The following is a 25,116-nucleotide window of genomic DNA, read 5'->3' on the forward strand; positions in this document are numbered from 1 at the left end:
GGCTCCCACCTTCCTGGGGTATTGCAGAGTATCTCTCACTTGAGTCCTGTGTACACACCTTACCCTTTGGACCCCTGTTCCGGGGAGTTCCACTGCTGGTTTGGTTGTTGACAGCCTTCCTTGAGCTTGGCTTTGAAACTCTGCCTATTACCACAGCCTGGGACTTGCTGCTCCGAGGCCCCCTGCTCTGAGGAGCCAGCTTGCCATATGGCCTCAGATCACACCCTTTCTTTCTTGGGAAGCTTCCTAGAACTCCTTAAGCAGTCCAGTGGTTGTTTGAATTATGCTTCTCCATTTGGTCCTTCTGCTCATGCGTTCAGTTCAAGTGTCCTTTATCCCAGGTTCAGAGATGCTGCCTTTCTCATGGAAGACCTCTGACCCCGTGGGTCGGCCAGTGGTATTCCAACAACGGAGATGGGATAAATTGCTTTTAGGACCAGCTTGCTCTCCTGGTTTTAGCCCTGATGTTCTTTGTACATGTGAACTGCTGTCTTCTCCGTAAGCCTTGACTGACTGAAATGAGGGACAGTCTCTTGGTGGATGATTCCCTTTGTGCTGTTTGCTGTTTTTCTGCTGCCGTCTTTGCAATTCTCCTCTCACTGGTTGCAGGCTCTCATAGTAAGGTTTGGTGAGAAACCTTTCCAGCTTCACACTTTGGAATCTAAGCTGTTACCCGCCTTCATCCTGTGAAATGTATTCGCATGTATTTGCCTAAGATGACTATTCCTTGTGAGCCAGTTAATGACGATATTTATGCCCTTCCCTTCTAAGCTGTAGTTTGGGAATCCAGCCCACATAGACAGACTCTTGCTTTTTGTGTATTCAGTGCCAAGTTATGCATCTGGACAGGAAAACCTACTCTGCTTTTTGGGCGTGTAAGCAACGTACGCAAAATTCAGCGTCCAAGAAACTGCCTGTGTTTCAGCATCTCAGTGGTAATTGTGGATTTTCTGTTCTTGTTGGCCTGCAGTCCCTGGAGAAAGTACATTTTGCTCCTTGTCCCAGCCTCCTCCTGCACTTGGCAGGTCTATCAAGGAAGTGACCAAGTGGCAGATAGAACATCTTGGCTTGAATACTGTCATTTGTATGCCAATGTCCCTGTCCTTGAGACTTGTCTGACAATGCCACACACCCAGTTTGGTCTCTCTGAGCTGACCTGTGTGTCCCCACCTTAGCTCTGAGACCCCTTCTGCCAGCCCCCCATTTTCTGTGAGGGTCCCAGTGGTCTCTGCCTTCTCTCCTCCTAGTACATGTGCCCTCCTGTTGTCCCCCTGCTGCCCAAGAGCCAAGCTGCTTCTCACGCAGGCTGGTGTCATTTCAAGAGGACCAAAGCCTCTGTGAGCCTTTTTATTTTTAGTACAATGGTGCTTTTTCCTTACTTGGAGATATTCTCTATAAATAATGTAAATGACACCTTTTCGTATGGAGCTGTTTTGAGTATTGCTTTCCAGAGCTTGCTGTATCTGCCTGAGCTGTGGCTCCTGATCCTGTCAGCACAGAAGGCTGTGACAGAAGCTCTCAAGGGCAGGGGCAGGCAGCGCCAGAAGCCCTGGGAATAAGTGTTCAGATCTGTCTGGGTCACAGCAGTATTTGCTATTTTGTCACTCAGTCCCTTGAGCAGTCTTTATATATTTCTACCATGTGGAGTATACTGACAAAATCTGTGTGAGCAAATTGAAATTCTCTTCCCGCTAGGTAGCATCACAGTGCTTTTTCCCTCAGGAGTATTTCTGCACAATTCCTTCAATGTCAGATAAGAGGGCATGCAGGGAGCTCTTCAGGAGAAGGCTTCTGGTGGCACTACATGAAGCTAGCTGGAGGAGTCCTACTCATAACGAGGCATCCCCTGGGCTTGTCATCATGTAGCCACTCAAAGGGCTGCTCTCCCATCTATAGGTGGTACTGGTAGCCCTTCTGCAGGATTGCCCTCATAGACATCATGCCTTCCTTTTCCTCCCTGAGGCTACTGGGCAGAAAAAAATGTGACTATATAACCACTGCTGAGCCTGGGTCCCTCAGCTCAGGGCACTCAGACTCAAGAGTTGCAGGACCTTTGTGAGATACTTAATCTATGGTGGGCCTTGCAGATAGCTTTGGCTCTTAAGTTAGGTTTGACTGGGCAAGGATGCACTTTCATAGCATCTTGTGGATATAGTAGGGGCCTGGTAAGGCCTAAGTAGCTCCTTATTGCTGCTTCCCTTCTGAGGGCCAAAGAGATTAATTTTGCTCCATTGCCACATCTCAGAGAAGTTGCCATGCCTCACCCAGAAGGGAATTCTTCCTCTTTAATGTGCCTGGAGGAGCATTGTGAGCTCTTGCAGTTGGCCAGCCCTTTTCTTCGCCAGGAGCCAAGAAGGGAAAGGATGGATAAATAAATTCCAGTGTCAGGCTTTCTTTCCACACGTCTACTGAGGGAGCCGACTTTCTCTTGCTCCTTGCTACTGTTCAACCCTGTTCTCTTGGAAAAGGACGGCCTCTTTGTCTTCAGATCAGGCCCATTTCCTTCTTCATAGGCCTAGACGCCTTTTTGAAGTCACAGTGGCCAGGAGCCCTCTGGTTTGTTGGTGGATTTACCTGCCAGGCTGGGTGGTTCTGCTTTCTTGGTGGTTGAGTACCTTTACCTTTCCTACAGAGCTCTGCAGAGGTATCTGACAATATGTAAGTACTATGTTTCCTTGTGGTGTACATTCTGTTCTTGTTTGTGATTAAATCAAAAATGCCTGTTTGGGAGGAGATGAACGTATTTAGTCTATTAGATTTGCGCTGCTGGAATTTTTTTTTTTAATGTGTAATCTTGACTAGCTGTCTTATTGTTTATCCTGTAAGATTAGTCAATCAATTAAAGTTTGATAATTAATTGCGTCTCTTTCCTTCCACTTCTTCATGCGCCTAATCTGTTCTTGGAACTAGCAACATTTAGAACAGGGCCCAGAGCCATCCTCTGTGTCCGCTGTGGTCTGACTTGTATGATTTTGAGTAATATATACAAGTTTATTTTCTGAAACAGCTGGCAAAGAGATGTGATTGAGTCTGAAATGTCAGACTAATGAGCTTGCTAATCAACTATTCTTTTGCTAGGGCAGCCCTCTACCATACATGCCTCCAGTTAGGGAAAGCTGCCTCTCTGGCTTTGTTTTGTTTTGTTTTGTTTTTTAAGACAGATTTCTCTGTATAAATTTGTAGCTTGTCCTGGAACTCACTCTATAGACCAGGCTGGCCTCGAACTCACAGAGATCCGCCTGCCTCTGCCTCCCGAGTGCTGGGATTAAAGTCGTGTGCTATCACCGCCCGGCTGCAAAGACAAGTTAAAAAAAAAAAAACAGTGGAAACAGCCACAGCTGGAGCCACATGCTATACAGAGAGGAGGAGGAAGAAAACTATATTTCCAGAAACAGGATAAGACCAGAATTCTTAGCATCAAGGATGACAGTTTGTCAGGATGTGGCATAGTCCACTCGGTCACTCACATGTTAGACATTTTCCTCTTCCCTCCATTGGGCAAGTATTCCTGATGGTTTTGGTCTCCCATTTTTCTATTTTGCTAATACCTCCTACTTCTGAAGCAACACTGAAAAGTAGTTTTCTTTTCTTTCTTTCTTAAGATAGGGTATTGCTAGGTAGTATAGGCTGGCCTGGAACTCAGGATCCTCCCACCTTACCCTCCTAAAGGACTATAGGCATGTGCTGTAATGTTCAGCTTTGCGGTCTTAGATTTCTATTAAAATTTTTATTACAGTTTTGTGTGTGCACACATGTAACATGGAGATTAGAGGACAGCTTTTGGAAGTCGGTTCTTCCCTTCTGCCATGTAGTTTCCAGGATGGAAAGGCTTGGCAACAGGGTAAGCCACAAAGCCATCGTGCTAGCCCACCTATAGATTCTTCAAGATCTGGCTAACAACTGTTTCCACAGTAGAGACCCTACAAGCAGACAGTCCTCAGATCTAGAGACGGGTCTCTTCCCACTTTTACTTGAGCCAGAGCCAGCTGAGAAGTAAGTGTGAGATGCTTCCTGCCGTGAGACCTCTGCCACACAACTGCCAAGGCTGCTTCTCTTTTCCTCTCACTACCCTAGCCATGTCTACTTGACATAGTTGACCAGGGCCATTTTTATTTTCAACCTGTTTTGCTTTTTATCCAACTTCCTTGTTCACCCAATCTTTCCACTAATTTTCAAACGTCTCATTTTTATGCCTTCTGCCCTTATCGAAATTCTTTGTTATTTTTCTGACCTTAAATTTTTTTTTAATTGCATGTATGCAGGAATACTTACTAAATCGCTCGTGTAAGGGCAAGTTAGTGGACTTGGTTTCCTACTTCCACATTGACTGGATTCTAGGACGCCAACTCGGGTTATCAGGTGTATGCGGGAAAAGTCTTTACCTGCCGAGCCATCTTTCAGCCCCTTTTTGTTTTAAAGTTTTCAAATTTACAGAAAGTTGAAATATCCTAAGCTGTTCAGCATCCTCATACCTTTCACTTGGTTAACCATTAGCTATGGTATTGTCCACACGTGCTTTCTAATCAGACCACGTTATTGTGCTGATGAGAGACACAAATCGAGACGCTTGTGTTTACATAAACATCTCCTAGGAATAAGTATGAATGCTACTATCTCATCTAAAATATATCAATAATATTTAATTTGTAGAATTTTTTCCTCTTAATATTCATGTACTTTTTTTTCTTTCCCTTTTTTCTAAAACAGGGACTCACTAGAGCTCTGGCTGGCCTGGAACTTGTTATGTGGATCAGGCTGGCCTAGAACTCACTATGAAGCTGAGGGTAGCCTTACTCCTTCATTCTGCTTCTACCTCTGTCTCCCAAGTGCTGAGACTATAGGTGTGTGCCACCATGCCCTGTCCTGCTTGGTTACGAGTCTTGTTCTACTTCATATTACAGATTTCCATGGCTAGGGATCCTCTGGTCTGGGTGTGCTTAGCAGGAATTCTCCTACCCCTCCGGGCCAGGTCGTCTGTATAGCGATCACTGTGGCTGTGCTGTCACATCCATGTCTGAGACTTAGACTCCACTGGTCAATTACTGAGGGCTGATGAAGTGTTTACTTATATTGTTCTATTAGTGGCTAAAACTCTGGAGTCAGATAATGGGGTGAAAACCTGATAGAGCCAAGGAGTTAACAATCAGCTAACTCTGTCCCTCCACGATTCCCAGATCCAAGAGGGCCACAACTTCTTCTGTTTCACTCCAGAATCTATGGCTACGACTTCGTGTTTCTCTCTGTATGTATCCTGGGCCTTCCAACACCTCTGTGGGTAGTTCTTGTCAGCTAGTTGCTAATTCTGCCCCGATTAATGGTTGAATTTTATTGGAAGAGTGTCAGTGTGAACATATATCCCAAAACAAACAGACTGATAAAGGTTTTTGGTTTTGTTTTGTTTTGGAGACAGGGCTTCTCTGTTTAACAGTCCTGGCTGTCCTGGAACTTGCTCTGTAGACCAGGCTTGCCTTGAGTGCTGGGATTAAAGGTTTTAAAAGCGTGCACCACCACCCCACCACCACCCCGCCTGGTGTAGTTCTTGATAACAAATTCTGTTCACTTAAATTAGGCAAAAGACTTGGGCTCTTTTACTAAAAATGGAAACCCAGAGTGTCAGACCCGGCCCAATGCAAACACTCCAGTAAGGTTGTCAGGGGTGACTATGTAATGCCTGGCTCTGCTGTGATCTCTGTGGAGCTGGAACCTGTCCTCTAGCAACACCACAGGAGGTCTTTTTGTCCCCAGAGTTCTGGCAAGAGTACCAGTTGATGCATTATTCTGTTACTCTTGCCCTCCACAGACCAGACACTCATTGTCCCTTCAGTTCCTAAAATGTGAGACTGTCCAGCAGTTACTCTATAGAGATAACAGCACTCTGACAGGCCATCTCACAGGGCTTTGACCTCTTGCTGTGTGACAAAATGCTGCTTGAATACACCTTTTCTAGGGCTCCAGCCTTCAAGGGAAGAATGGCGGCCAGAGAGGAAGACCTCGGGGGCCCTCATAGCACTTACTCCAAACACTGCACCCGCTCTGCCGTGTCGGCACTCCCGGTTCTCTTACTTCAGCCATTAAAGGACTTAGGCCCAGCAACCAATCGCATGCCCGTCTGTAACCAACCAGACGGTTCAGAACCCAGATTTGCCCAATGCTGAATTCTGCAGCCATTCACCTGACTATTTAGGACTTAAGAAAAGTGGTTCTGCCTATTTTGCGTGATTGTCCCCTCCCTGATTTCACTGATGCATGTTGGGAATTGCTTGCTTAAACCTTTACCTTGGCATTTATTCATTGAACTTATTAATAAAAGTCTGAGATTTGCTCATTTGGCTTTATTATCACTTCTAAAACTCAAAGTCATATATACTGCACTAGATAAGGAAATTTCAAGTGATAGAATGTATGTCTATTTCCCTGTTTCCTTACAACCCCAGCTGCACTATTGCTGAAGGAACAGAATTCATGCAGGCTTCAGCACATGAAGACCCATCCCAGGAACACAGCCAGCCTTAACTCACTTGCTAGAGTGAGGAGGCACCTCATAGGCTCGTTGCTGTGAGTTCTAGCTCCAGCATGGCATTTTTCTTATTCTTGTTTGCCTGTTTGTGTATCTCACAAGCCCCTCAAATTCACCATGTCCCAAATGGAAATTATGACATCCCTTAAAAATCTGGACCCTCGTTTTATTCCTGGTTTCAGTAGCAGCTCACCTGTGTGAACAATTGATATCAAGTTAGTCAGAGACCTTCTCTGTCCGTTACTTTATCCCAGTCTCTGATCTTTTTCCCTCTTCTGAGCGCTTGTGGTAACCACCAGGTTCATCCTCTTCAGTACACCCTAGGTATCTGCCCTCAGAAAATCCCACAGTGGCTAACACGTTCCTTAGTTAGACTACGAGGTCCTTTGGTAGACTAACCCTGGTCACTTCTTTAACTGCAGGGACCATCTAGTCCCTGCACTACAAGTTTCCTAAACCAGAGGCTGATATCTCACCTACTTTTATTACTATATTTTATTTTTGAGACTGAACTTCAAGTAGCCCTGGTTGACTTTGAACTTAGGTAGCTGAGGTTCACACATGGGGTAATCACTTGGATTTCCATTCACTACTGCTCCTGCTGTTGTATGCTGCCCTTCCTATGTGGTGCTACACACAGCACCAGCTCCTCAGCCTGGGCTGGACTCTTGTCAGTTTTCACACCTTCTATGATACTACTATCTTTTTTCCTTTTTTTTTTTTTTTTTTTTTGGCTTTTCAAGACAGGGCTTCTCTGTGTAACAGCCCTAGCTGTCCTGGAACTAGCTCTGTAGACCAGGCTGGCCTTGAACTCATCACAGAGATCTATCTGCTTCTGCCTCCCGAATGCCGGGATTAAAGGTGTGCGCCACCACCGCCCAGCATGATACTACTTTCATTCATTTATTAACAATGAACTAAAATTAAAAATTTACTTACTAACCACTCATCTCTCTGATGTGTCTTGGTAATGGCCACTATTTATTCATACTTAAGTACCTTTTATTTTTTTCATTGTATGATTTATAGAAGGGATCATGCTGCTTATCTTCAGCTTGTTTTGAGACAGAGTGTGCAGCCAAGGGTAACCTTTTTGTTTGTTTGTTTTTTGTTTTTCGAGACAGGGTTTCTCTGTGTAGCTTTGGAGCCTGTCCTGGAAGTAGCTCTTGTAGACCAGGTTGGCCTTGAACTCACAGAGATCCTCCGGCCTCTGCCTCCCAAGTGCTGGGATTAAAGGCACGCACCAGCACCCGGCTCCAAGGGTAATCTTGAACTCCTCTCATCCTCTCACTTCCTCTCAAGTGCTGGAATTTCAGGCCTGTGTTTATTTTCACTTAACTTTCCATATTCTACAGATTTGTGTTTAGTCAGCTAACCTCACCCAGCACTTGTTAACTTTTGAGACAGTTTGTTTTAGACTAGTCTCACAGTTCATGAGACCTTGCTGGACATCCGATTATAAGTCCTCAATATATTCCTTTTCAAAATTATATTGAAACATTCTCCCAATTTTTGATGAATTTGACAGCTGAAAGAATATTAGTGTCACTAGCTTAGTCAACAGCATTTTAATTTTCTTTTCTGAATCATTTCAAGTCAGCTGTTGTCATGGTTCATTCCTAAATACTTTGTATTCCCAGGCAGTACAGCTATTCTAGCTGCGGAACCTAAGAACTCTAACACTAACATACATACAGTCCAGTTGTCCCCAAATGTCTTCCTCCTAGCGCTTTCCAGCTCCATGTTTCCCAAAGTTACATCTCTCTGCTCTTTGACTTAGAGCAGTCATGCTGCCTTTTCCCATGACAATTAGAAGCTCAGGGTGGACAGACTCACTCCTTCACCATCAGTCTGCTTACAGGATTTTAAGAACACCTGGAGGGGGACATGTTATTGGTACATCAGCAGTGTTATTGGAAATACTGTTACATAAACTTTAAACATCTCCCCGAGTCTCCTGGTGGGCTCATTATTGGGACTGTCTCGGGGGCAGAGGGGACTGAAGTGGCTGAACTAGAGGTCCTGGGAGACAGTGGCTGAAGACGGTGCTGGTTCCAGGGTCTTGTGCATTCTGGGCAACTGTTCTACCATTGTGCTTCATTCCCAGCCACAAGGGCTCACGAGTCACCCAGGACACAAAAGACAGGAAATGACCCAAACCATCTGTCCAGCTAGAAGAGCAGCAAGCCTCATTATGTAAGGAGGAGGAAGACCCGTATCATCAACCTTGTTCTTTGCCACAACACACATGAACATACACACCAAACTTACACATCAATTGCATGGCTTCTGTCCTCTGATCTCTCTGCAATTTGGAATGCTATGTGTGGTCAGTTTGCTGCCTACTTATCAAAACACAGAATCCTTACTGAAACCACTCTGATGAATTTTTGAAGCATAAAGGTCCTTGACAGTTAAGCACAAAGACCCTAAATCTGTGACCAGTGGACTTTAGCTACCTTCAGAATGACGTGACAAGCCAGGTGTGTGGTGAGATGTTAATGAGAAATTACTCTGATGATCTTTGGCAAAACAATCCAGATGTATTCTTTAGTCAGATCTTTAGCTGTCCTGGGATTTAAAGTAGCCAGAACAACTTGGGGGGGAGTATTACCAAAATATCCTAGTTCTGGTCAGAGCAGTCACTTATAGCCTGAGTGGTTCACTTTTGGTTGTCAGTATGTAACAAGTTTCAAGCTCTCCATGGAATAAAGGCATCTGTATAAACTAGGCTCCTTAATGCTCCATGATGGTAGTTTTACATGGTATTTTCTTAAATGTTTACCTATTAAGTCTCACCAACAGATTGCCTAAACATGAACTGAATAAAGATGACACACATCTTTTATTTATATATATATATACACACACACACACACACCCCAAAGAGACCATGATTTGAAGGAGTGTTATATTTAGAAATATGCGCATGCACGCATGTGTATGTGTATATATACACAATAACAGAATTTGATGGCGAGTAGGTTGGACTATATGGTAAAGTTTGAAGGAAGGAAAAAAGTAATGCTAAAAAATTAATTTAGGCCGGGCAGCGGTGGCGCACGCCTTTAATCCCAGCACTCGGGAGGCAGAGGCAGGTGGATCTCTGTGAGTTCAAGACCAGCCTGGTCTACAAGAGCTAGTTCTAGGACAGGCTCCAAAGCTACAGAGAAACCCTGTCTCGAAAAACCAAAAAAAAAAAAAAAATTAATTTAGAAGGAGGGTAACTGAGGATGTAGCACAGTGTTAGAATACTCGTCTAACATGTGAACCCCTGAACCTATCCCCAGCACTACAGGGGATAATAAAAACAAACTAACAATGGTTTCTATTACTAGAAAGAAAGGAGTATGCATGACCACCATGTCTAGAATAACTCTAAGGAGATAAAGAGACGGGAATTCTTTCTGTGCCCAAATGTAGAGTTGGCCCCTCCTTTCACCACTTCATTCCACCCAGAAGTATCTCTGCTGCCTGAGGCTCACCTCAGTTCCTTGCCTTGCTAATATCACCTTCTACAAGCTCCTGCTTCTGCTCTACAAACAATAAACTGCAGTAAAAAAGCAATTATGGCACGACTCTCAAACAGGATGTAAGCTATGTGTACACATTACCTACATCAACCCCGAGAACCACAGTGCTGAGAATGAGAGGGCAGCTGCTGTGGAGGCATGTATGTACTGTCCCAGCACTCGGAAGACTGAGCTAGGGCTGTCTGAGGCCAGCCTGGGCTCTACAGAAAGCATGTCTCAGAAGGGGTGGGGGCAGAACGGAGAATGGCTTCGTGACTGAAGACCAGTGTTGAAAGCAGAGCTGATCCTCCCCTCAAACTTCAATTCTGGTATTTTGGAAAGTGGTTTTTGGGGAAGAACTAGCCCTGCATGCTGTCAGCCAATAACATCTAATTCATTTGCACAGTGGGAAAAACAAGTGAAGCAAGTGTTCTTTCACTGTGAGCACATGTACATGTACTGAGGTAGGAAAGAGAAACTTGCTTTAGGTGCATTGCTGGAACACAGCATCTTGCTATGTTACCTAGCCGGCTTTACCTCTTACACACTAGGGCTTTGGGCATATACCACCATGCTTGGATAGGTCATACAGTTTTCATTTTTATTCTTTTGGTTAGCATACAAAATAATGTGTTTCATTCTGGCATTTTTACACAAAATACATTGTTATTTTTTTATTATTCACCCTAGCTGCCCAGCACAATACCCTAGGCTGTATTTTTGATATGCATGGTTATCGATGACAGATCTTTAAAAGCATCAAGCAAAATCAATAAGATTAAAAATTAGGTGGAACAGGGTGGTTCAAACCTATCTTAGCACTTGGGAGGTTAGCTGTGCTAATGAGTTCAGGCCAGAACGAGCTTGTCTCAAAAAAAAAAAAAAAAAAAGGAAACTGAAGACTGAGAAAAATGTTAGTTTTATAATAGATTTATTTTTAAAGGGTAAAACACTCAGACAATTTAAATACAAGTCCAACAGAACCGCTGTCAGTCAGCCATGATGCAATCGGGCATTCTCGGAGTCCTCCGGATGAGGAAGAAGGCTCTAGCAATGACAAGATAAGTTGCGTTTCTTTTTAGTGTGTAGTCTCCAACTCTAAGTACCACCTTTAAGGTGCCCAGTGCATTGAAACTAAATATTCTAAGCACAAAACAGTAGAGCTGAAACAACAGCGACTGTCAACTAAGGCTTACAGCAGGCAATGATGCCCATCTATGACCCAATCTGACCTTCACAAAGCCCTGATAGGGTCAGTCTTCACTGCCACTTTACATGGGACTAAATTCATAGTTTAGCAACTTGTCCAAGATCACTGCATAAGGGGTATTACAGCCAATTTGGGTCTCTGTCTCTGAAGCCCACACTCTTAGTTGGGAGCAACTCTGGGCCATCTATGCTTCTTGGAGCAGGTGAGGCTGTGCCGGGAGGGTAACAGGGACCGAGGTTCATTTCTGGGTCGTGACATGCAGTATTTGTGTTAAGACTGCTTTTAAGAAGGCTGAGCCAGGTGGTGGCAGCGCATGCCTTTAATCCCAGCACTCGGGAGGCAGAGACAAGTGGATCTCTGAGTTCGCAGCCAGCCTGGTCTACAAGAGCTAGTTCCAGGACAGACTCCAAAGCTACAGAGAGACCCTGTCTCAAAAAACCAAAAGAGGGCTGAATCCTGTCCAGGAATGATGCTTCCAAGTCTCTCTCTTTTCTTTTTTTCTTTTTTCTTTTTGGTTTTTTCGCCACCACCACCCAGCTTCCCAAGCCCAGATAAAGATCACAACAAGGGTTAGGACCTTGGATGGCAGATAACCCATAAACGGTCTGTGTTCTCTAACTAATGACAGTTTCTGTCAAGTACTTCCAACTTCTGTTCTATGAGTCTTGTTTAATCCTATGAGAGAATGTGGTTTAATGTCAGGTTATTTACCTGAAACTTTATTCATATACATCCTTCTTATCTGCAATGTAATCTACAATTTCTTGTGGACACATTAACTTCTCTGCATCTATATCAGGAATTTCAAATCCTAAAATGGAAAAAAAAATGGTAACGGTATGTGAATATGGAAAAAACGAACCCTTTAGAACTAAAAGCAATATGATTCCCCTCCCCCTTTTAATTTTAGGTTAGAGTCTTAGTAATTCAGGTTGACCTTGAAATTTCAAGTAGCTGTGATTAAAGTTTGTGCCACCAGACTTGGCTTACATTTGATCCTTTCTTAATACCTACAGCTGTGTTCAACATCTCCAACAATCTTGAATCCCATTTCGTTTTTGAACTAGGTAAGTTTCAGAAAATAAGTACATCATGTTGGGCTTCAGTTTTTTTTAGAAATAATAGAAAATTTCTCCTTTTAAATATACAAGTCAGTAGTTCATAGTGTGCTCACAAGGTTGTACAATCACTGCTATTATTTAATCCCCTAAGAATTAATCCAATTAATCAAAGTCCCCTAGAACAGTGGTTCTTAACATGTGGGTCTCCTTTGGGGTCACAGTCATATATCAGATATTTACAGTGATTCACAGTAGCAAAATTATAAAGTAGCAATAAAATAATTTTTTGGTGGTGGTCACCACAACATGAGAAACTGTATTAAAGGCTCACATTAGAAGGTTGAGAACCACTGCCCTAGAACAAACAGTATCACCCCTAAAAAACCAAACCAAAAAAACCCTGTGTCATTAGTAGCCCACTCCCCATCATCCCAACACTTGGTAGTCTTAAATCTACTCTGTCCCCATCTGTTTTCCTCTTGAAACTTCATGCCAGTGAAGCAAGTGTGCAGCATGTGATGAGCTGCTTTGTATTTTGTCCTCCAGGGTCATTCATGCTGCAGCATGTATTTCTTTGTTCCTTGTTACACAGTTGGGTTGTGATAATTTCAATAGGGTTTACTTTGGCTCTGATACTGTATTGAGCACGTTATATGTGCTCTCTCAGCAGTCCCCATCTTGAGGCTCCTATCCGGCACACTCACTTCACACTGTAGGAAGATTCTGAGAGGTGCCATTGCTTGTCAGGCTCACACATATCTGAACTTGGTCCAGACCAAAAAACCAAAAGGTTGTTAAGTATCAACAGCATAGCACTTGCTTATATCATCTATAAGGAGCGTTAACTACAGCCTGCCCTGTTAGGTGGCAAACATATCCTTTGCTTCCTAAACAGCTACCCAAAAAGGAGCCAAGGGATTTTATAAAGTCTTGTTTGCACAACAAACAGATCTTAATAAAAACAACTTGGAACAGGCATGGCAAACAATCACAGGAGACCCAGACCTCACCTGTGTGTCCTTAGCACAGCTTATTACTGCTGTTTAGCTGATGTCATCATAGCTCACGAAGGTCCCATGTTCCCAAGCCCTTTCGGACCAGCCAGCCCTTAATGCTAGTATACATTCTGCCAGGCCTGCACTGTCCCTAATATTAATTCACCTGACAGTAAGCCTGGCAAGTATTGCTGTTATTCTATCTACTAATATCTGAATCTAGTCCAGACTCCAGCATTTTCTTCAGTTTAAACTAAACCACCAAAGAGTCAACTGGGATATAGCCTGGGCTGCAGAGAGAGATCTTTTCTTAAAAACAACAAAATGAGGACTCCTAGCATGCAGATCCAAAGCATATATATGTTACCAAATTCGTCTTCCATGGCCATAATAATCTCCACTTGGTCCAAACTGTCTAAGCCCAGGTCCTTCATAAAATGAGAATTTACTGAGAGCTGCAAGAAAGAAATACCAAACAAAATTGAATCCATGAAAGTGTCTGCTTCCCAAGACAACAGATTGGTACTTTATCATCATATTGAAGATTTGCAAAGAAACACAAGCCTTTAAATAACATGGTGTATTTAACATATGCTGCCATGGACACAGTATATTTTGTTAGCCTGATTAATTTTATTTTAAGGTGGTTAAGTTTAGAAAGAAATTTAAATAAAAGATTTCATGCTACATATTTTATTAGGATCTTTGATCACTATTCTAAAGAACATCTGAGAGAATTTGTTTTCTTGATATTTTACTAACAAATAAAAACCCTTCTCCTCAAAGCCTAATTGTATGCTATTATCCTAGCACTCAGGAGACAGACACTGACAGATCTCTCTTGAGTTTGAGGCCAGCCTGGTCTACATAGCAAGTTCCATTACAGTCAGCGCTACACAGTGGGAAAAAAAAAAAAAAAACCCAAGCTATTCTAGGGCTGTAGCTTAGTATAGAGCATTTGCCTAGTGTGCATGAGGCCCACAGTTCCATCCCCAGCAACACATGCACACTCAACAACTAAAAATCCTAAGATTTATTATAAATTATAGATACCTGGCAGATGATAGAATACTTTATTCACTTGCTTATAATTTGGCTTTTAAGATCACCAGGAAATATTCTTCAAAATCCATATTAAGGGCCTAAGATGGTTCAGCAATTAAAAGCATTCCCTATATAATCCTGAGGACCAGAGTTCGGATCCCAGTACCCATCTAACAAGCTGTGTGTCTGGTATATGCCTGTACCCACAGCTCAAGTGGGCAGAGACAATGGATTTGGTGGTTTCCAGCTTAGCTGAGAAAGTGGAAGCACCAGGTTCAGAGATACCTTGCCTCAAAATAGATGGGAGAACCATGACCTGATGACCTCTTTTGTCCTCAGTACACACATAGGCAGGTACACACACATACACAAATCTTTTTTTAAAAAATCTTTTTAAAAACTATGTTAAACTACACAACAGATTGAGTTACCAAAGAAAAGATAAACTGTTTCAAACCACCATAAAAAAAAAATTCTAAGAGTTATATTAAAAAAGAAAGAAGCAAACCTCATGTGGTAGTACCTCTATATTCCCAGCATTCAGGAGGGAGAATGTGACTTTTGGGCCAGCCTGGGCTACATAGCGAGACCCTGTCTTTTATAACAAAAAAGCAAATGGCTGCCAGGCAGTGGTGGCGCACGCCTTTAATCCCAGCACTCAGGAGGCAGAGGCAGGCTGATCTCTCTGAGTTCGAGTCCAGCCTGGTCTATAAGAGCTAGTACTAGGCCAGGCTCCAAAGCTACAGAGAAACCCTGTCTCAAGAAAACAAAAAAAAATCAAAACAAAAGACTCAAGAGGCAGAAAGAATGCAGTTCTGGTATATGGGCCACCTGTGGTTTTTTACAGGCTTTCCTTGTACTTGTGATTGTGATTAAGCCCTGTCATGGAGTAAGTATGTTTCCCCCTGAACTACACTCCCAGACCACTTGTGTTTTCAGAAGAGTGGTTTGAATGAGAAGTCCCCATGAGTCTTAGGCATGTGAATACTTGGTTCCTAGTTGGTGACTATTTGGAAAGGATTTGGAGGTGTAGCCTTGTTGGAGGTGCTGTGTCCCAGAGGCAGGCTTTAAGGCATTGAAAGTCTCCTCCATCCCAGGTGTACTCTCTGCTTCCTGTTTGTGGTTCAAGATGTAGACTCTCAGATACTTCTCCAGTGCCACGCTTCCCTGCCTACTGTATTTTCCCCGCCACGATGGAACTATAATAAACCCTTCCTTCTGTGAGTTGCCTTGCTCATGTTTTATCACAGCAATAGAAGAGCAATCAAGACAAATACGTATGCTATATAATGTGCCTGGACCACCTGAGATGACGGTTATTTCTCTCTGGAAAGATAAACAAGAAGCTGTATCTATACAGGGACAATGCCGATCTCCTAGTAGAAGAACTGGTTGGCTGGAAGCTGGGAACAGGTTTTTTATTTTACTATTTATGTGCATTGGTATATCTGCCAGCAAAAATGTCTGTATGAGGGTGTTGGGTACCCTGGAACTGGAGTTACAGACAGTTACGAGCAGCCATGTGGGTGCTGGGAATTGAGCCCGGGTCCTATGGAAGAGCAACTAGTGCTATTAATCGCTGAGCCATCTCTCCAGCCCTGCTGGAAGGACTTTTAATTGAATGTTTGTTTGGACCCTTTGAAGTTTATACTATGTGATTAAATATGCTAAAGGAAAAAAAATATGGGCTGGCGAAATGGCTCAGCAGGTGAAGATGCTTGCTACCGATCCTAATGACCTCTGAGCTCAATCTCTGGTAGGGCATGGTGGAAGGAAAGAACTAACTGCTGCAAATTGTCCTGTGACTTCCTCATGGGGGCCATGACATGCACATACAAGGTGTGTAAGTACAAACACAAACACACAAAAACAAAGCAAAAGGGAAATGAGTAAATTTTGAAAGGAAAAGATTTAAAAAAAATCTAAACCAGTTACCTTTTCTGGGTCAATCTTGTCATAGAGTTTCAAGACATACAGCACTCGGTCCTTAATTCCCTCTAATGTCAAAGGGGGTGCGTCACTGTACTGGCGGCACAAGTGTGTGACCCTTCCAGGCACCTAGAACAAAGACAGGAAGGAGAGTGTCACTCAGTTCCAAGTTTCTTTACATAGTGCACATGTGTACAGGTATCTTTTTAAAAACTTACACGTAAATTTTCACTTGGGAGCAGGATGCACATGTGCCATGGCACCTGACTGGGTCAATTCTCTCCTTCTACTGGGTCCTAGGGATTGAGCTGAGGTCACCAAGTTTGGTGACAGGTGTCTTTACCTGCTGAGCCACCTCAATACGCATGCCAGGCACTTCAAAGTCTGAACTCTACAAACCATCTCATTCTCCAATGTGGCCATTGCTATATACTGAGTCATAGATCTGGGTCAACTCAGCAGCTCTAGCATCAAAATGGGTGTCACTTGTCCTCAAAATCAGAACTTGTTCCTCTGACTTTGGACACCATCTTGTTCTGTAAGACTGTCACTAACATAAAAGAGCCAGTGCTCCTAACCTCTGAGTCATCTCTCTAGCCCTGTTTTTTTTTTAATATTTATTTATTATGTATACAATATTCTGTCTGTGTGTATTTCTGCAGGCCAGAAGAGGGCACCAGACCTCATTACAGATGGTTGTGAGCCACCATGTGGTTGCTGGGAATTGAACTCAGGACCTTTGGAAGAGCAGGTAATGAGTCATCTCTCCAGCCCCTCTAGCCCTGTTTTTTAAGTTCTTAATTTGTTGCTAAGGTTTTTCCACAGAAAATGAGTTTGTGGTTAGTCTTTTAATCCCAGATACTTGGGAAGTGAGGCAGGAGGATCAAGATCAAGGCCAATCTAGGCAATTTAGTGAAAACCTGTTTCAAAATAAAGAGGGGGCAGAGAAGTAATATAGCTTAATAGCGGAGCAATTTGCTTAGTGTGTGAAATCCTGGGTTCAATCTTGAATACTGAAGGGGGAGGAAAAAAAGACAGCAATATGGATCAGAGGCTAAAGGCACTAGCCACCAAGCTTGATAACCCAAGCTCAATCCTTAGAATCTACATGGTGGGAAGAGAAAACATGGACCCTCAAGTTATCCCCTGACCTCCTCATGCATACTCACACTCTAACTAAACAAATGTATGAGAGAGAACCGGGTTTGCTTGCTGGCTCTCAGGTCCCTGAGTATGTCTATGAAAAAATACCCATGAAAAATGACCTAAGAGCTGCTGTGGTATCAAATGTTTGTAACCCTACCACTTGAGAGGTTGAGGTTGATATCCAGAGTCCAGGCAAGCCTGGACTGTAGACCAAGAACCTACTTCAAAATAAAACTGAGCCACTATATACCGCTTTATCAAGACAGACTTAATTTGCAGCAAACTAAAGACATTAACTGAAGAGATTCTAGAGATCTCTGAATACAATGGCAAAGCACTTTTTTTCACACCTAAATCCATTGTTGCCTTTGTACTGTGTGTCAGAGCCCTTTGATTAGAGACATACCATTAGATCTACTCATCACAATGACTAAAAGAGGTCACAAAATGAAGCAGAAAGGAATAAAGAAAGAGGGAGAAGAACTATGATAATAATGAAAATGACAGAGAATGACCTTCTGAGGTAGGAGGACCTATCAAGTCCTGTGTGCATATCAAGAAGGTATAGAAAAGAGATTAGAAACTAGTAAGGTACTGGGGTTGTAGTTCATTGGTTGAGGGCTTGCCTAGTATGAGTCAGGCCTCGTGTTCAGTGTTCAGCCTGGAAGGAAAAAAAAATCCAAGCAGATTTTAGAAAGACATGGTGGTTCAGGCTTTCAATCCTCATACTTGGGAAGCTGAGGAAGAGCGACAAATTCTTACAACACGGTTCCAAGGCCAGCCTGAAGTCTCAAAGACAAAAAACAAAAAGTATCAAGGACTGGTATGAAGTGGAGATGGAGAACAGTGCCCAGCGTGTCACCAGGCCATGGGAAAAGAGTGACTTGAAGAGTCTGCACGTATACAGTTACTCATGTGGTCACTAGGTGTCAGCAGCTCACCAGGCATCACTGGCAAGTTCTTGCAGGGCCAGGTAAGTACCAAGATACTGAACTAAGAGTTCTCTGTCTTGAGGCTACATGTCAGTCTAAAATAGATGGTTACAGTGAGCTCAGTACAAGACAGTAAGATGTGGTGAGCTGAGAGGTGAGCCTCAGAAACCAGATCAGATTAGGAAACAGAGTGCTGCTGTTCATTAGCATCAGGGTACGGGCTCTTACTAGCTGTTTGTCCCCATCCAGTTATATAACCTGTACATGCCTCAGTTTCTTTAGCTGTTAAATATGGATAAACAGCAGCACCTCATTCATAAGACTGGCAAGGTAAGATGATGTGAAAGCACTGGACACTGCTTGGCAACGCTACAGCAGCCTGGCAGTGTGGCCCTCAGCTGTGGTGTAGCCTAAAATACATATCCCATTTATTCCTTCCCTAGGTCATTTTAGAAATTTGTTATTTACTTATTTTGGTACTGGAATGGGGCCCATTTCATCTATGTCAGGCAGGGGCTCCACCATTATATCACCAGCCTTGGTTTTAAAATAGGGGCTTAATTAAGTTACTCTGGGTAGCTTTGAAGTTACTTTTACCCAGACAGGCCTTAAACATGTTATTTCTATTGCTGCCTACAAAGGAGCTGAGATTACAGGGCAGGATTGATTCACCTCACTAAATCAGACCATGGTACTACTCTGAGCACTTTACACACCTTTTACAAAGAAACAGGCAGGATGGTTAAGTACCCTGCCCCAGCCCCCTGCACGATCTCCTGGAGGGTCTAATTGCTTCCTTCTGCCAGATGTCTGCTGTTCGGAAAGCACCTCCTCTGCAGTCAACAGTTGTCTTGCTTCCTCTGATTTGTGCAGAGAACAGTCATACTCCAATAACAAACCTAAAATACCCTGTAAACTCCTGGGCTGGAGAGATGGCTTAGCGGTTAAGAGCACTGACTGCTCTTCCAGAGGTCCTGAGTTCAATTCCCAGCAACCACATGGTGGCTCACAACCAACTGTAATGAGATCTGGTGCCCTCTTCTGGCTTGCAGGCAGGATACTGTATACATAAATAATAAATCTTAAAAAAAAACAAAAACTGTCTCTCTTCATGTATCAATGAGCTAACTCAAAACCGTTCTGTAAGCATAAAGCAGTTCCCCTACTGTCAGTATAAACCCAGCAGAGAGAGCGCTGCCTGTTGTAAACATGATCTCAGGACCATGCAAAGCCCAGGAAAACAAACACTTTGCAGACCTACCAAATCAGTCTTCTGTTATAACCCCAAAGATCTGTGTGCACATCTATGATTGCGAAGAAATGCTGGAAGAACAGGGAGACTAATTGAAATTAGTCTCTAGACCCAAACACACATGCAACTTTACTGCCCTTCTAACACTTTATATGACAAGCTTTTGGTACACTGTCAGCGAATCTCAACACTGGATGTAGATTCTTATTCCTGTAGGATGCAGGTGTAACCGAAACCACGACCATAGGAAGCTCATGAGTATGAAAAGGATTTTCCACCTTGGCCCAGTCTATCCTACAGTAAGCAGTTCCTAATCTGGGATACACATGGGGAACGTGAAACGCCACGCCAGGGCCTCATCTCATAGGAATAAGTCAGAAGGGGTGAGGGAAAAGGGCTAAAATCTATTGTTGGGCATCTAGGGTTGGAAGTGACGCCCGAGAGTTTCAGCTTCACACTTGTTTCCTAGCTCTACTTCCACAAGGCTCACAGACAAGGTGTCACAAGGGAAAAATTACGACAGAACTCTAGGAAGGCAATACTCTGTACAGGCGAGTGGTTTCCCCTTGTGCACGCTGTCTTTAACCTTCCCTAGGAAGTGATCACAGTATACCATCACCACAACAACGGGGACTGCAGGAGGTGCTCTACTCGACCTCTCTCAACTGAACTTCACTGCCACTCTACAAGGATGAGATCTGGTGCCCAATTCTGTTCGGTAGAGACTTGGTCAAAGTTCTGTGCTCTAATCATAAGACACTCGCCCTCGCGACAAGGGCCAACCAAAACTCGTCAGGCAGCAGGACTAGCAGTGTACCCCGAATCATCCCTGCAGCCAATGTGCAGCCGGCCGGGGCCCCTCCCCCAACCCGGACGGCCCGGGCCCTGACCCCTGAGCAGCCCCGGCAAAGTCACCGCGAGTCACCTGCGTGAGGGCCAGGGCGGGCTGCAGAGTCCCTGACCTCCTCCGGGTTCCCTCAGGGCAGACAGTGATGCTGAGTGGCCGGGCCAAGGCCAGTGTGGGAAGCCGGGGCAGCGGCGCGAAGGCCGTGGGCAGGCGGCGGACACAGACGGAAAGGACACGAGCCGCCATGGCTGCGCCAACCCAGAATGCACTGCGTTGCGGTCTCCCGCCCAAGCCGCTGTTAGCTCCGTACGCTGGCGGCGCATAGAGCGGCGCTTGAGGGCTCCGCGGGCGCTGGCGACCCCTGGCGGCTCCCGGAGGCGCTGCGCCCACCTCCGTTTGAAGGGCGAGAGCTACCTTGGTGCCAATTGCACAAATGCCATCTGCTCCTAAACAGTTACTGACAAAAAAGGAACTTATTTATTTTCTCAGAGTTCTGAAATATATTGTTTTAAGACTGTCGGCCGATGATTCTGGAATAGTGGCAAACGTCTTTAAAGTTAGCACTCTGGAGGCAGGAGGGTCTCTGAATTGAAGGCCAGCCTGGTCTACACCGCAAGTTCCAAGCCAATCAGAGCTACATATTAAGTCCCTGTCTCAAAAAATAAAATATGCCACGATTCTCCCATAGCATTCAGATTTTTTTGTTTGAATGAAAACTCAGTACAAAATATGAGTGTGAAACAGAATAGATTTAAGACTAGTAGCCAGCTGTAGCTGCTACATCTATGATCTCAGCTCCAGAGGCTGAGGCAGATGATGGTAATCTAGACTACATAGCAAGGTACTGTCTCTAACTAAATAACCAACCCAAAACACACATACACAGACAACCCCTGAAAGCCCATGTGCTTGCTTATGTAAACTGAAGACTGATAAATGTGGAAGTATAACAATCCATATTTTAAACTTTGGTAATGTACAACTCTGGGTTAAGTCTGCAGTAAAGCAAAAGGTATGGCTAGACAATCTGTAAGTAATATAACAACAACAACAACAAACAACCAAGTGGCAACTTTAGTGTCCACACACCAGTTCCACTAAGGAAGGCAAACACGCAAGGGGCAAACCCCTAGATTTATGCGCTTTCAAAGTGTCCTTTATCTCCAGCTAAGGCTTTCTGGTGGAAGCTGAGCATGCCTAGAGTCATTCCTTTTCATCCCCCTTCAATCTCATCAACACATACCCCATGACCTACAAATGTACCTAGTATCTTCTTAAATTAATTAAGCTGAGCATGCTCAGAAGTGTTTGTAGGGATAAGAGTATGATTAAAAATGGGCCAGCCACACTCCATCACTTCCCCATTTAGGAGCTGCAGGATCATGACCCAGGGCAACAGGAGGATATCTGAGTCTCTGAGGGCCCAGTATTGATATCGTAGCTGAAGCCGGAGGCCTTGAACCTGCCTAACGACACACGGCGATGAACATTCTAAAGTAAAGCTGTTTGGAGCAGAGTATACTGTGTGACACACCGCAATGTCCAGTGTCCCGATGACAAATGAGTGTATGATGGAGATGCGGGAAGGATGCAGGAGCAGAATGGTACATGCACCAGAACGCTGCAGTTGGTAGAGGAGCAGAGCCGACAAGATGTTTCTGTTTTGTTTTGTCTTTTCTAATCTTATTTATTTATTTTATTTACTTCTGGAGGGAGGCTACAAGAGTGGAGAGTGAATATGGAAAGACTGGGAAATGGGGGATTGGGGTACATGATGTGAAATACCCAAAGATTCAATTAAAAAATTATGTTATTAAAAAAAACAAAAACATGGGCCAACCCGTGTGGATATATAGAGATCACTGAATAAAATTCCCCAGTGTTGGGTCCAGGGGGGTCGCGCAAAGATGAGAACACCACCAAGTCTAATAAACCAGAAGCAAACTTTATTCCAGAAACCAGATCCTAGGAAAACCAGAAGCAAACTTAAAAATAAAAAATAAAACACTGCGGGGCACAGAAGCTTATCAGCTAGCTGAGACACAGCCAGAGATGGGGTTTGTTAGGCTGTGGCCCCAACTAGTTTTTGAACCCACCTTTTATAGTAAGGGGTAGTAAGGGCACCAAGCACTAGGTCTGGGCAAAGGAATTTTTACAACCTTGCCCTGACCCTTGGGTTGGTCAGCAGAGACCCTAAAGAGGGGAGTGAGTGATAATATCAATGGGTAACTAGAGAGCCATCATGAAATATGTTTCAGAGGAGATTACAGCAAAAATCACTAATTGTAAGAAAACAGATGTCTTTAGTAAATAGTCAGAAAAGGGACAGCTAGTAAGTAATACTAGAAGGTTAATAAATTAGGATTAACTGGTTCTTAGGCTGAGAATTTAGAAGATAATGGAAAGCTTTTCACATTATCTCAAGGTAAAACTCAGATACTGACTGCCATACTTTACAACTTCCATTATCAGAGCTCATCAATTAAACCATTGTATTTGTCCATTGTCTCCTGCTACCTCCAGGCAATGTATGCGGAAGCCCCATGCCTCTCCTTAATGGTGCCAGTTTTTCATAACAAAGACAGTGCCTAACCCAGAGGTCAGTTTCTCTGTCTCCTAAAGGTTAACTCACTTCACATCTGTCGTTTATCAAGGATGGCCAGGACACTACTCTCCATTTGCAGGGAGAAGCTCTGGCCTTGTAAATAAAACAACCAGTTGCAAAATAAAATGACCTAAGCTGATGGAGGCTTCCCAAGCATCTGAGAAAATAGCTCACTGTGAATGGCTGATCCTTGATCTGCTGAGAAAGCTGCTGACAGTCTGTTCTCATTCTCCTAGACTTATAACTTTATATTTCTTTATTTCTACATTCTTATTTTTGGAATCTACATTTTTATTTTCTTATTCTTGGACTCTTCACCCAGTACCTTTGTTTAATGCGTATCTGCCTTTGCTCTCCTGACTGCTGCACTATTTTACGTCTTGGCTGTACTTATTTTAACTGTGTAGATAAAACTCATTTTAACTGGCAAAGCTGATGTCACAATAGTCCCTAGAGCCTGAAGCAATACCTGCCCTATGGGTTCCAAGAACCCTCCTTAGTCTGTGCTATTAGTTAAAGTCGTGTTTCCTAAGGACCAATCACATGGGTAAACGTCCACCTCAAGCTATACTCAGACTACCTTCCCAAGAGGCCTTTCCCCCTTAATTTAGCAGCTAGCGTAATAATTGCGGAATTTATTCAGCACATGGTTAATGTAGACGGACTACTGGGTATCTGCGAGGTCTATTCATCAGTCTCTTGTTTAAAGATTATGAGACTTCAAAAAATTCTATAATCAAGGTAAAACAAATTTCTCTTTCTTCTTTTTCTTAGTCTGAGTATTGGGAAGACTCCAACTGCCATCATCCGAAGACCCCGACATTTCCTATAAGGAGTGGGATGGTTTGTGAAGAAGAGGGCTTGGGCCATGTGATGTAAGCACAGGACCACATGGCCTTGCATTTTCCTTCTCCTCCAGCTCTTCACTCAACTCCTAGTTTCTGTTAACGTTATCTAGGGTTGAAATCCAGATGATTTAACAACCACCTTCAATTAAAAATTTCCCTTTGTATAGCAATAAACATGTAGTTTTCTGTTTAGGCCCAAGGACCATGTTACTAGTTTGAGCAAGAAACCAGACAGGTGGGTTGTAAATCCAGACAGTTGCTGGGAGCAGGGGGATGGCACAAGGAGGAAGAAAGGCATGCCTCTTGAGTTACACAGGGATGTCATCAGGCCAACTGTAGGAGAAAGGATGGCTCTTCAGAGAAATGTGAGAAAACCCAGAGGATCAAGGAAATCATGCTTAGGCTTTTGGCCAGTACCTGGAAAAGGCAGAGGGAAAAAGAAGGGTTATGCTTTTATGCTTTTTTTTTAACTTAAAGCTTGAAAAAGTGGGCAGGCTTAGCAGTCAGACTTGTAAGATTGTATTCTGATCATCTCCTTGTCCTAACTATACAGAACACCCTAACCCTAAGCCTAATCTATGGCAGGGCAGAATGTAGCTAGGCTGGAAGGCCAAACTGAATACAGGGAAAAAGAAGGAAAGGTGGAGTCAAAGGAGACGCCAGCAGCCTCTAGAGAAGCAAGATGTGAGGTAACAAGCCACAAGCCTCATGGTAAAATATAAACTAATAGAAAGCAGTAAGTTTAAACTGTAAGAGCTAGTTAATAATAAGCCTGAGCTAATAGGCCAAACAGTATGTAACTAATATTAAGCCTCTGAGTATTTTAAAAGTAGCTATGGGACCAAGTGGGATGAGAAACCTCCGTTACAACTGCAAAAATGAGGCATACCTCATACCTATAATCCTAGCATGCTGAAGGTGGAGGCAGGAGATAGGAGTCTGAGGTCATCCTTGGCTATATAGCTAGTTTGGGGCTAGCCTGTGATACATAAGACACTGTCTCAAAAAGGGGTATGGAGATGGGCAAGGTGTGGTGGCACTTGCTTCCCAGAACCTGGGAAACTGAGGCAGAAGATATTGAATCTAGGAGTACTTGGGCTATACAGAAAGACCATTTGATCTCAAAAAACCAACCAAACAAACAAACAAAAGTGGCTATAGAGATGGCTCATCAGTCAAGAGCACTAAGTACTATTCCAGGATCCAGGCTCAATCCCC

The 25,116-nt window shown here is 43.6% G+C and overlaps 1 protein-coding gene and 1 long non-coding RNA gene across 2 annotated transcripts; one reads left to right on the top strand and one right to left on the bottom strand.

Moving 5' to 3' along the window:
- Window positions 1-10,941: 10,941 nt before the first annotated feature.
- Ndufab1 (NADH:ubiquinone oxidoreductase subunit AB1) lies at window positions 10,942-20,730 on the bottom strand. Its single transcript, XM_038349969.2, has 5 exons — window positions 20,524-20,730; window positions 16,275-16,397; window positions 13,663-13,750; window positions 11,951-12,050; window positions 10,942-11,076 (listed from the first exon to the last, which is right to left on the bottom strand). Exons 1-4 carry the CDS (start codon window positions 20,689-20,691, stop codon window positions 11,959-11,961), a joined length of 471 nt encoding a protein of 156 aa, XP_038205897.1. The 5' UTR covers window positions 20,692-20,730; the 3' UTR covers window positions 10,942-11,076; window positions 11,951-11,958.
- LOC119827981 lies at window positions 11,823-15,563 on the top strand. The gene is made up of 2 exons (XR_005287739.1): window positions 11,823-12,306; window positions 15,437-15,563. It is a non-coding gene; the product is annotated as an uncharacterized LOC119827981 (long non-coding RNA).
- Window positions 20,731-25,116: the final 4,386 nt, after the last annotated feature.

The sequence above is a fragment of the Arvicola amphibius genome, chromosome 1 (assembly GCF_903992535.2).
Source record: "Arvicola amphibius chromosome 1, mArvAmp1.2, whole genome shotgun sequence".
NCBI lineage: Eukaryota > Metazoa > Chordata > Mammalia > Rodentia > Cricetidae > Arvicola > Arvicola amphibius.

Bases quoted from the DNA above. Each gene is read 5' to 3' on its own strand.
- Ndufab1 (XM_038349969.2), bottom strand. From the start codon at position 20,691: ATGGCGGCTCGTGTCCTTTCCGTCTGTGTCCGCCGCCTGCCCACGGCC. The intron at 16,398-20,523 runs GTGACTCGCGGT...TCTTTGTTCTAG, and splicing joins CCGCCCTGGCCCTCACGCAG to GTGCCTGGAAGGGTCACACA. The intron at 13,751-16,274 runs GTAACTGGTTTA...TCTTTCTTGCAG, and splicing joins ACAAGATTGACCCAGAAAAG to CTCTCAGTAAATTCTCATTT.